Below are 11,130 nucleotides of genomic sequence, written 5' to 3' on the forward strand. Positions count from 1 at the left end.
GAATGTTGTGTTCTTGCCGTAACCAGACGTCGTCGATCCTTCATTTGTTTACTTTGCCTTTCGTTAAGATTTATAATTGGCCCATGATACTTGTGCTCTGGGTCCCAATCAAGTGGATCATCTACTGCTATGTGATTTGCCGAAACGATAGAAAAATACTCATTAGTTACTTAGATGTAAATTCTTTTCAATTAATAGAAGGAATCAAAGCAATAACAATTAATAGAAGGAATCAAAAAAAGCAATAAACTTCCAATGGTAAGCTATAATTCAAATCAAGCTAACTCGATTTTCTCATATTTGTATTCATTTAAATCAAAAGCTAAGCGAATTGATACCTTAGCAGCATGTTGTATACAGTAATAAATATGATCATAATCCGGTATACTTTCGTATTCCAGTGAATCAATATATTTCATTATTGTTGAAAATTCTCGTCTGGGACACTGTTTAAAAAAATCATCCATTGCTTCACCTTCACGTACCTCTTCTTTCCACTGCAGCACCTCTTCTTTATCAGGCCCCTAGAATTAGGACTGTCAGGTTGATCAAGTTTTACCTGAAATGTTCATTTACATTTGTGTTAATATCATATCTCTGACCATGGTAGTCGCCAATAATAATTTGTTAATTTGAATGCCATTCACTCTTCTTTCCTTCCGCAGCTTCTTAAAAATTTCACTTCAAAGGATGGATCGCCATTTTGATTTAAATCTCAAACCTTTAGTTTCCTCCACGGCAAAGAACCAGCAGTCCATTCAACTGTAATATAAAGCCATGATTCGACGTCATCTTTTCGTGACTGCTCCATTTGTCGCAGTGCGGCAATTGAAGCATAACGAGTAGTACCACGAAAAGGAGCGGAAGCACGAGGCAACCGTAAATCTTTATTTCCAGAGCTGTAATTTTTGATTAAAAGTGAAAACTGGAAGTTATTCATTTTATCTTATTAGGTAGGATCATTATTACAATTAAATCAAGGTTACTCAATTACTGAATATAGTATATCCGATGGTCGCACATATATGCTTTTAGATTCTTGCAAGGACTGACAACCATATAACTATTTCATTTTATTCATTGGCTTACAGGCATTCAAGTGGGCACAAAAGAAGAAATAATAATCCTGAAAACTCAGAATAGTACTTATTTTCAACCCTCTCCAAGACATTACCTGAATTGCCTGCATAACCCGAAGTCAAGCATAAAAATGGTATGATGTTCGTTGGCTTCCGGTCGTCCGATCGCAAAATTGCCCGGTTTAATGTCTCGATGTAAAAATCCAACGGTATGCAAGTGCTCAATTGATTCCAAACATTGTTCGGCTGCTTTTAATGCTGTATTTAATGTGAAACGTTGTTCTGGCCGTTCCACCCTTAAATCCCATAAATTTCGACCAACCTGAAAATTTTATTCATAAAAAGACCTAAAACTTTTTCAAATTTTGAAGTAAACTTAGTTTTTAAGCTAAAACATCATATATAAAAAAGTTGGGTTTAGAACTTCCTCGAATTATAGTAAAATAGATTATGCTTAAATTTGTCGAAATTAATTTACAGTTTTGTTCATTCAGTAGCATGACCAATGTTTATCAAGTTGCCATAACATAGATGACAATCCGCAAAAGGTGATAGTTTCTGCAAATGAAATCTACCAGTTTCATGATGATAAATCTGAAACGTTCAGGTTGCTTTCCACGATCGACAATCTCGCAAAAATGTTTGCTTCCAAGTGACTGAGCACCACGCAAAACTGTACAGTCCATTAATAATACCTGTGGAAATCTCACTGCTTCATTTATTACCTTAAAATTTAATGACTTGCCTCCTAATTGCCAGAAGTTTTTAAGCAGTTATTTAATAAAATAGTTTAATTTAAATGTATTAGAAAATATTACTCGTTTTCTAACATCCATTAATTCACATTTCATTGCAAAAGCAGCAGAATCCGATATGCGTTTTACTTCATATACTGCTCCAAAGCCGCCTTTGCCCAACAATTTTATTGACTGAACCAGCAAACTACTTTACTTTCTTGCAAAGATTAAGAATGAAAAGAAATTAATTTTGTTAGTTAAATATGGTTGCGGAACAATTTATCACAGAGTATATAATTTTGAAGTATCCGATGTTTGCATGGGCAAATTTCAGCTGTCACCTCATATTCTGCTTTTTTAGTGATAATAAATTCACCAGGCTGTGGTAATTTTTCGCTGAGTTTTTTTTCAGCCATTTCCTGGAAGACAGACATCACTGTTAGAAAACAATCAGGCAGCTAATATCTCTGGAAGTTCACTTTCAGAAAACGACGCATACCAAATCTAATTTGAAGAACTTGCGCCTTTTACAAAGAAATTTCGTTGTGGACACTATGTGTGGACATTTTCAAAGTACTAAGAATATTAATGAATGAAACTTTTGAAATATTTTCTTTTATACTAACAAGAAAAATTTGAATAGAACGAATTTGAATATTTTCTACAATGTATTTGTTGCTTAAAATAAGTGCAAAAATGAAAAATGCAACTTTTAATGTCAAATGCGTATATAAAAGCCCATGTGAAATCTCCCCTATCTAGCGAAGTTGATAGTATGAATTACGCCCGGAACAGCAATTTTCATTGAATCACTTGGATGGTTTGAATCATTCAGCTCAAATAGCCAGTTGGTATTTTACGGTTAGCTATGGCGCTTGATGTTTATCGCTATGGTTTCACAGAATTGTAGAAGGAGGAGGAGGCTGGACTGTGTTCATGCTTTACATATTCCGCTTTAAAGAAAGAAAAAAAGATTATTTGGCAAGTGACATTCTTTAAGTGACAAGCAGAAGTTGACAGCTATTCCCCATATCATTGCTCACTTTCATCTTCGATTATTTCTTTGAACCTAATTGGTATATACCTCAACTTTTTTTTCTAGCTTCTTTTTTTTTACAAGCATTTCTTGTTTGCTAATGTTTCTAATTAAATTTCAAGTTATGAAGCGTTCATCCAAAGAAGCGCTGAAGGGAGAAGGCGGTCGAGAAATTAATAAAGCATCAGTGGCATCTATCACATCATCGGCCAAATCTGCAGAGCAGAATTTGGAGCGTTTGTATAAGACAATTCGCAATTCAGCAAAAAATGAACGTGGCAAGAAATTGCGTTTGGAAAAAGCTTCTGTAAGTTATTTCTCAACGATACAAAACTGGTGATTCGTATGAAGAAATAAGGTGATGTCGAATATGCATATGCCACTCACAAGATTTCATTGTGAATATCTTTTGGAATGAAGAGATCAAAGACACAAGCACTTGCTTTTTTTTGTAACGAGCTTTAATCTTGTGAAGTGATTCGAAAAGTTTTTTTTTTTTTTTTTTGAATTGAACATTTTATAAAGATTACTAAATTTTCTTTATTGTGTGAGGTTTTGTCAACTTTTATTTCTGCGATCTTACCTGTTTCTTCTTTCATTTGTCGACATTTCTGTCAGGAGGTATCTATATATTAATTTTTTTTTTCTATGAATTGATTGTTTTGTTCTTAACACAAAACTATCTAAGCATTGTTGGTCGGTATCGCTCTCTTTTTTTGTAAAAATTTAATTTAGGCAAAGCGTGAGCGACAAAAATTGCGTTTGAAATTACGCGAAAAACTTGGCGAAGAAAAAATACCGAAGGAAAAGCCTCGAACAATTGAAAGTACTCGTGAATTTGATATTACTGTGATAGAAGATGACGACCAAGAAGTTTGTTCAGAGTTTTTTTATATATGCAGGTTTTAATACCATTTCTATAATGTTAATCATAGAGTTGAGCAAAAGACTTGTTTTTTAGCAAGTATAATATGTATGAAGATAATCATACATATTTTTTGGTTAATCTTTTTTCTTCATTCATTGGTTGGACTTTATTAATTGAAATTTGAAACGCATGGTTAATCAGTGTCGTTCATTTAATCTGGTAGATCTTTTGGAATTTCCTTTAATGACTAATAAGTGATAATGTTTTAGTTGTTAAGAAGTAATGTTTGAGAATTTTTTGACTGAAGAAAATAATTAAATATGTGCAAAGTTTAAGGACCAAGAAGTATACAGTGTCATTGTCTTTCAGGTTCAGCATGATGAAGCAAATGATGAAATGAGCACATACTTCAACGACGAAATACCACCGAAAATCCTGATAACCACGTCACCATATGCTAAAGTGGTTAGTTCTTGTCTTGTAGAACATTTTATCTATTTAGAGTGGTGCGTATTTTTCAATTTGCATGACGCAACACACTGCATATGCTATTGAGTTCTACAACTGAAGTACCATAATATGCTGACTATAGAAGCTTAGAATTAGTATTCCAGTTTACGGATGTTGAGAACAATTTCTTATCTTTCTGTTGATTTTTCTATTTTTTTAAGAACACATTCAAGTTTTGCTACGAATTACAAAAATGCATTCCTAATGCTGATATATTTACCCGTAAAGGAATCCCTTTGAAAAAAGTGGTGAAACAAGCAAAATCCAAGGAATATACTGATTTGATTGTAGTGCACGAAGATCGGAAGATACCAAGTAATTTTTGTCTCTTCTTTGTCAAATAATTTATTGTAATTCCTTTACATAAGATGAATGAAACAATTTGTGTAAAGATATGCCAGTTCAGCTGTAGTGCTTGAATTTTTTTCACTACTGCAAGTATCAAAAGTTTACATCACTTTTTTTTTGGTGCTGTGACATAATTATTATCATTATTTCCAGATGGTATTGTTCTTTGTCATTTACCAGATGGTCCAACTGCGTTTTTTAAAATTAATAGTTTAACGTTTACTAAGAATCTTAAGGTGAGAATTTATTGAAGTGCTATATTCTCAATAATTTTACTCGTTTGTTGATTTTTGTTAATATCCAAATTATACAAATAGGTTTTATTATTTTGGTTTATGAAGTTTTAGTTTTTTAAAATTTCATTTCACTGTACGTTCTTTAATCTTAACTAGTAAAAGGTTCGCCGAGAAAGAAACATTTCGGTTCTAAAGACTTGATGAATAATGTAACTTTAATATTGTAGAAAAAAGGCGAATCCACCGTGCATTATCCAGAAATCGTATTAAACAATTTCAACACCCGGCTTGGTCATACGATTGCTCGAATGTTTGCTTGTCTTTTTCCACAAAAACCTATGTATTCTGGGCGACGAGTGGTTACTTTTCACAACCAACGTGACTACATATTTTTTAGACATCACAGGTTTTGCATTACCAACTGTTAGCGAATTTAATTTTCAGATTATTTCATTGATAACTTTCTTTACTTCTCGGAACTGACAAAATTTAACTTTTGCTTTTCCTAATCAACTTAAAGTTCTCTTTGTTGCGATTTTTCCTTTTCTTGGGAATCATTCTCACGTTCCTTCCTGAACATCTTCCTTTTGACGGTTGTTTTTATTTCGAAATTTGAAATCAAATTTGAGATATTTTTCATACACGATGTAAAATTATTAAAATTGATATTTAACTTTTCTTTACTATAAACAGATACGAGTTCAAAAGAGAAGGTGAAAAGGCGGCATTGCTCGAGCTCGGACCTCGTTTCACTTTACGGCTGAAATGGCTGCAGAAAGGAACATTTGATACTCGATATGGTGAATATGAATGGGTCCTAAAGGTATTTTTCGTTTTACTTAATTTTGGATATCATTTCGTTCTTAATATTTGCTTCATTATATAATTTGTTAATCAAATATTTAATACTAAGATGTATTTTTTTCTGTTTTAGCGAAGATTTTTTCTTATTTGTGTTTCATTCCAATGCTACTGAAGCAAAGATGTTGAAATGAATTACTTTGTTTGGAATCAAAAGTGTTTTATTTTTTCATATGGTTTATTTTCAGAGGCATGAAATGGAATCTAGTCGAAGGCGATTTTTTTTATGACAAATTTGATAATGCCTCAATTCAGTTATATTTTTTGATAAATAAATTGTAAGATTCTCCACGTTTTGTTTATATATATTTTCCTTAGAAGGTCATATTGTATTGTATACTGTGAACTGTTGGATCACTAATTATTAATAAGGAAATTCACAGTGAATGATTAGGTTTAAGCTTGATGTTCTGCGAGCGTCCAAAAAGATTACACAAGATAAGCAGTACGACCATTTGAAATTCTCTATGCTTTAAAACCATATGAATTATTTCCTTTCCTTTGGAAGCGACCTTTTCTCTTTCTTATCAAGACTTATTCCTCGCTTGTATCAAGTGATAGTTATTAAGTTTCACTAACAAATAATTCAAGTTATTTATGCACCATCTTATCCATGTTGCTGCAGTGGCCGATTGTTTAATTTGCAAGGATATTTGGCTTTGACCTGCAGCATCCGATAAGTGAATTGCATAATGAGATTAGAAAGATTGTTCCAATGAACGCATGACATCCGGCGTATACCAGAAACTAGAATTAAACTTATTACAGTGTACTGCTCAAACTGCTGATTACGCTTTTATGGTATGAGGTATAAAAATTTTATTGGAAGTATAATTTCTGAAGTGCTAAGAGCTGACACGGTTTCAGACGGTTTGAATTCGTAAGCAGTGGTTAAGTGAGCAAACTTGATTGTTGATTGAATTACAAAATCAAGGCACCAAAAGGCAAACTTATGTTTTCCAAGGAAAGTGAGTTTTTTCCACTTCGAATTCAATAGTTAATGCTGTACATAAATTGGTTACTTGTTGCCTAACAGGCATGTTAAGTCCGTGTTGATCAGGTACAATGATGGTGAGTAATGTTTGAAGCAACAGGGCAGTGAACGAATTCAAACCAAATACTAAACCATATGATTCACCGATCATTTTCCTTGCCAAGTTCCACCTGCAAGTATAACCAGAAAAAATGCCGGTGATTAACTTGCGTTGGATATCCAATTTCTCAATTCAGAAAAATGGCAAATTTTGTAAAATTTTACAAAATTAAGCATTTCTTTCTCTTAATGGTCCAAGGATACTAAATAGGTGATGCTGTACTACATATCAGCCATAATGGGAGCAGTAAGTGGTGCTGATTGTTGCTTCCTTATAATTGCTGTAATAGTTTGCATTTCTCAGAATCTTATATTTAATAGAAAGTATTCCACATTTCTCTCAAACTTAGCATGAATTCGTAAAGCAAAGACATGAATTATTTTTAGATATGCGGAACTCCTAAGCTAAATTGAAGTCACAAATTTTTTGCTCAGCTTTAGTAGATTGATAATAATTTAGCAGATTCTGTAATAGATTCTAATAAGAAGAGATAGACATTTGTATGAAAAAGTCAATTGTTAAAAGCAGCTCTTTTGGATTTTAAAACGAAATTAGTTAACTCACTGCGCAATGGTAATCATCACTTGATACAAACTTCGATAGCCAATATAACAAACATACATAATCCATATGGATTGTGCTCTTGAATATACAATTAATATTAACGTATCAATCAAAGAAATCGTAGCCAGCATCAGTTCACCCCATTTATCCCAATTTATTTTAGCTAAACCCAATATTAAAATCGATATGGCAGCTGAAAGTTATCAGGATTATGCCATATTATTAAATATATCGCCTGATTCTAACTGTTGATCTTTTTAGAAAGTTTAATTCTGAAGAAACGACAAACATACAAACTGGTTAAGTGTTTGAAGTTGCCTATCCTGTATTGAAATTGCATTTATCCAACCCATCCGCTGTAATTACTAGAAGTTACTTCCAAATATCCTATCATACATGTGTTTTGTGGCTTTCTTTGATTTAGTCTAACAATTAAAATTCTAAAAATAAGCATATAACTACCTGTGGCAGTATACATAGCTTCCGCGAAACCATTTAATGAATTCGTGTCACCACGTTGTACTTCACCCCAAAGTGATTGAGCATATTGAGCAACCTTCATGTTATAAATTACATACTGATTTGAGAATATTTCATTTTTGCAGTGTTTCTCGAGATGTAAATAGCGAAATCAGTGACACTCTCGAAAGATGTTTGGTGTCATTGGTATGGTAGTAATGAAGGAAATTCACTTTCTCAAGTATCTGCGATGGATATACTCAATGAATACCTGAAGTGACATGCATGTTGTTAGTGCCCACCATATGGACCACTTTCGGATGGCAGCAATCTGATATATATGAGTTATATTATGACGCATTAAGCATAACTGGTATTGTACATATGCACTATACGTCTGTGGTAAACCGGATTGTTCGGCGGCCGTTTCTGAAAGGACACTGATTCTTTATAAATCAGTGTCAAAAAAAAAAAAAATGCATGAAAAATAAGAGAATAGTGAAACTTTGATTTGCCGCAAATTGAGTTCATAGCATTTGAATTCTTCATGACTAATTAATTACCTTTGCTATTCGAGTTGGAGAGCCTGACAATCACTTGCTTCCATTTCACATTCGGTAGAAATGCAGCAAGAATGACAACAAAGCATGGGATTCCAAAACCTATACTTTGCAAAAATTGATAACTTCCAATCCCCGTAAGAATAATTGTCTGAGCCAGAAGATAACTTATCATGCGTCCAGACATCACTGCTGCTCTCGAATAACTTGTTAATCTATGATATCTAGGCCTTGAGGACCAAAACAATCAAAACACTTAGAAATACAAACAAAATAAAAATGTTAGCGAAAGGTCATCCTTTAATCATTGATTATAATTCAGTATAAATCACTGATCACTTATAAACAATCGTAATAATTACTTTTGATACTGATCCTTTTCTGATTTTGAGTAAATATAGGAGAAGAAAGCTATTTCGGAAGCAGATGCTGTTCCGAAAACCATAATCCCCAGTTTTTGCGCCCAAACCATCGGGCAGAACACCAATATACCTCTCAAAATATTTCTCAGAGTCGGGAAATTAAAATGAATGATCCGGGTAAATCGTAAAAAACAAAATTTTAATTTAAATAATTTGTTCCGAGAAGTTTATACAAAGAATAAATTTGTGACCACCAAACAATTAATTAATTTGACTACAAAATTCACAGTTTAGGAGAGCAACCCGCTAAAACTTGGATTAAGTCCCTCAATATGAAAATCAGAGAAGTTTACTAAAAGTATGATGCTTGAAAATTACTGTTAAACTTGAATTAGACTAAAATTTATTAAAATGCTTACGTTAGGAGTTTAAAATAGCGAGAAAACGAAAAAGAGAGCCATATGTTCACATGCATGGAAAGTTCGGAAAACGATGAATGAAACATACCGATAAATGGTTTGTGCGACAACTTCTAGTAACATCGTTGGTTTGTAAAGTGTTAGATCAGTTAACAAAAGTACTGGTATCAGTGATAACAAATAACTGTAAGCGGCAAATGGATAAACCTGAAATTGAGAAGCATGCTAGCAGTACTAAAGCACTGTAGTGCTATTTTATGAAAGCTGTGTGGAAAGTTTAAAATCTTTTATTAAAAGATATTTAGAAACATTATTCACAAGATTTGAGATACAATACGAACCTCATTTGTAAGTTGTTCGCGTGTCAAGTTCAACACTTCACTTTGATATAAATAAATAAATGGTTCACCAATTTTAAATTCTTTAATGAATCCGTAGAAACAAATTAGTGCAGTCAGGAAATGCAACATTGTTCCAGCAATTTGTTAGTTAATTCCGAAGGTTTTTGTCAAAATCTTTTTTGCTTTTATGAATAAATGGATGCTATGCTGCGGAATTGAGTCGCACAATTCGAATTTGAAATCCCGCACAAAATAGCAAATTAACGAAATATTTACTCAGTGATCGTTGTGAACTGTTTATCAGTTGAAAGTTTGAAAGAAGTTTCTCTCTTTACCACAACTAATGCTACGAAATCGCTGTTTTGAAAAGCAGTTGGAATGTCACAAGAGGAGTGGAAGAAAAAGAGACAATGAATGACACAACTGCAATACTACACAAAGATTATGTGAAGAATTTCTTCCGCCTATTTTTTAGATAACCTTCCTGCAAAAAATTCTGAAATAAAATATGCAATAATAGAGTAGCAGGGGGTATTGATAGGTTACTGCATCATCAATTGGGACCATTCTGTTTGCTCTGATATTTAATTGCTTTTTATGTAAACAGCTAAATATTTGGATGGAAAAAAAATTTTTATAAAGCTTAAAGGGAAAAGATTGATAACAGTGATTAAGGTAGCAACACCAAAGTAAGCATTCATGCAATAAACTCAGTCAGACTGCATAAGAATTAAATACTTTCAGCATAATAGACAAAATATTATTATTTTTAGAAGTATTTTGTATTTTGTACTAGGTAATTATTGTTTAATGTGCTAGAGAAATAAACTACATAGTAAATGATAAATAAATCATTACACAACAAATAAACAGAGAAGTAGGATGAGTTTCTTTTTCATTTGCAGTGGGAAAGAGGTCTTCTTGTTCCTCTATCACTGTTTTTCAGTCTTTTTAAGCTTTCTCTTACCTTACAGGTTCCTATTATCCTTCAATGATACTATAGTGGAATGATTTCTGCGACAGTTCTCGAAGGTGCTTTTACTATCTTCCATTTCCTTGTTCTTTGCATATCAGTTTTTCTCCATCTTTGCTCCTTCATCACTTGTTAAATCAATAAAATAATTCGAATATTACAACAAAAACAATAATCATTTCAACTTTATGACAGCATACAATTACTTTCGTATTTCTAGCACTCTTTTTTATCTGCAACGCTTAGCTAATGAAAAATTAACTAATTTAGTGTACTTCAAAATATTAATTGAACAGAAGAAGTGAGTAAGAGAGAAGATTTTCTTAATAGATAAACAATTAAGCAATTCAAAATCAATGAATTCTTATCATATCTTTACAACATATTCTCTTCATATAAGTATTTTGACCAACACTGAATCCTTCTCCTTCTAAACTTCACAAATTTTAAATACGTCGAACATTTTATTTTGCATATTTCAAAGACCACAGAATTATTCGTCATATGTACTTCCCTTAAATAGAACTACCAATGAATATTAAAAAAAAAAAAAAGAAAAATGAAATTTAAGTGATGAATGCAATATTTACGGTGTTGTATGTCTATAAAGTAAAAATAAAGTGAAACAAATTTAGATCCTAAATGGTATACTTTTGGGAATAACTTTTGGTAACTTTTAAAAA

General features: G+C 32.4%; 3 protein-coding genes across 5 annotated transcripts; 1 reads left to right on the plus strand and 2 right to left on the minus strand.

Annotated features, from left to right (window-relative positions):
• Positions 1 to 275: 275 nt before the first annotated feature.
• Bm5394 (Uncharacterized protein) lies at positions 276 to 2,232 on the minus strand (the record flags this gene model as incomplete). 2 transcript variants are annotated; one of them, XM_043078991.1, is made up of 6 exons in its annotated part: positions 276 to 524; positions 722 to 899; positions 1,175 to 1,401; positions 1,655 to 1,774; positions 1,898 to 2,008; positions 2,158 to 2,232. In XM_043078991.1, the coding sequence occupies 6 exons, from the start codon at positions 2,230 to 2,232 to the stop codon at positions 276 to 278; spliced, it is 960 nt and encodes a 319-aa protein (XP_042934925.1). The 2 variants fall into 2 exon arrangements, with proteins under 2 accessions (XP_042934925.1, XP_001900145.2); XM_001900110.2 differs by having other exon boundaries at positions 1,655 to 1,804.
• Positions 2,233 to 2,976: 744 nt separating this feature from the next.
• Bm4092 (Uncharacterized protein) lies at positions 2,977 to 5,905 on the plus strand (the record flags this gene model as incomplete). The annotated part of the gene is made up of 8 exons (XM_001900109.2): positions 2,977 to 3,159; positions 3,588 to 3,725; positions 4,090 to 4,185; positions 4,392 to 4,545; positions 4,732 to 4,814; positions 5,042 to 5,220; positions 5,508 to 5,637; positions 5,864 to 5,905. 8 exons carry the CDS (start codon positions 2,977 to 2,979, stop codon positions 5,903 to 5,905), a joined length of 1,005 nt encoding a protein of 334 aa, XP_001900144.1.
• A 720-nt stretch (positions 5,906 to 6,625) lies between these two features.
• Bm8957 (Uncharacterized protein) lies at positions 6,626 to 9,603 on the minus strand (the record flags this gene model as incomplete). 2 transcript variants are annotated; one of them, XM_043078992.1, is made up of 8 exons in its annotated part: positions 6,626 to 6,839; positions 7,334 to 7,526; positions 7,796 to 7,889; positions 8,064 to 8,221; positions 8,356 to 8,567; positions 8,715 to 8,846; positions 9,222 to 9,340; positions 9,475 to 9,603. In XM_043078992.1, 8 exons carry the CDS (start codon positions 9,601 to 9,603, stop codon positions 6,626 to 6,628), a joined length of 1,251 nt encoding a protein of 416 aa, XP_042934926.1. The 2 variants fall into 2 exon arrangements, with proteins under 2 accessions (XP_042934926.1, XP_042934927.1); XM_043078993.1 differs by lacking the exon at positions 8,715 to 8,846.
• Between the last annotated feature and the right edge of the window lie 1,527 nt (positions 9,604 to 11,130).

This window comes from Brugia malayi (genome assembly GCF_000002995.4).
Source record: "Brugia malayi strain FR3 genome assembly, contig: Bm_v4_Chr2_contig_001, whole genome shotgun sequence".
NCBI lineage: Eukaryota > Metazoa > Nematoda > Chromadorea > Rhabditida > Onchocercidae > Brugia > Brugia malayi.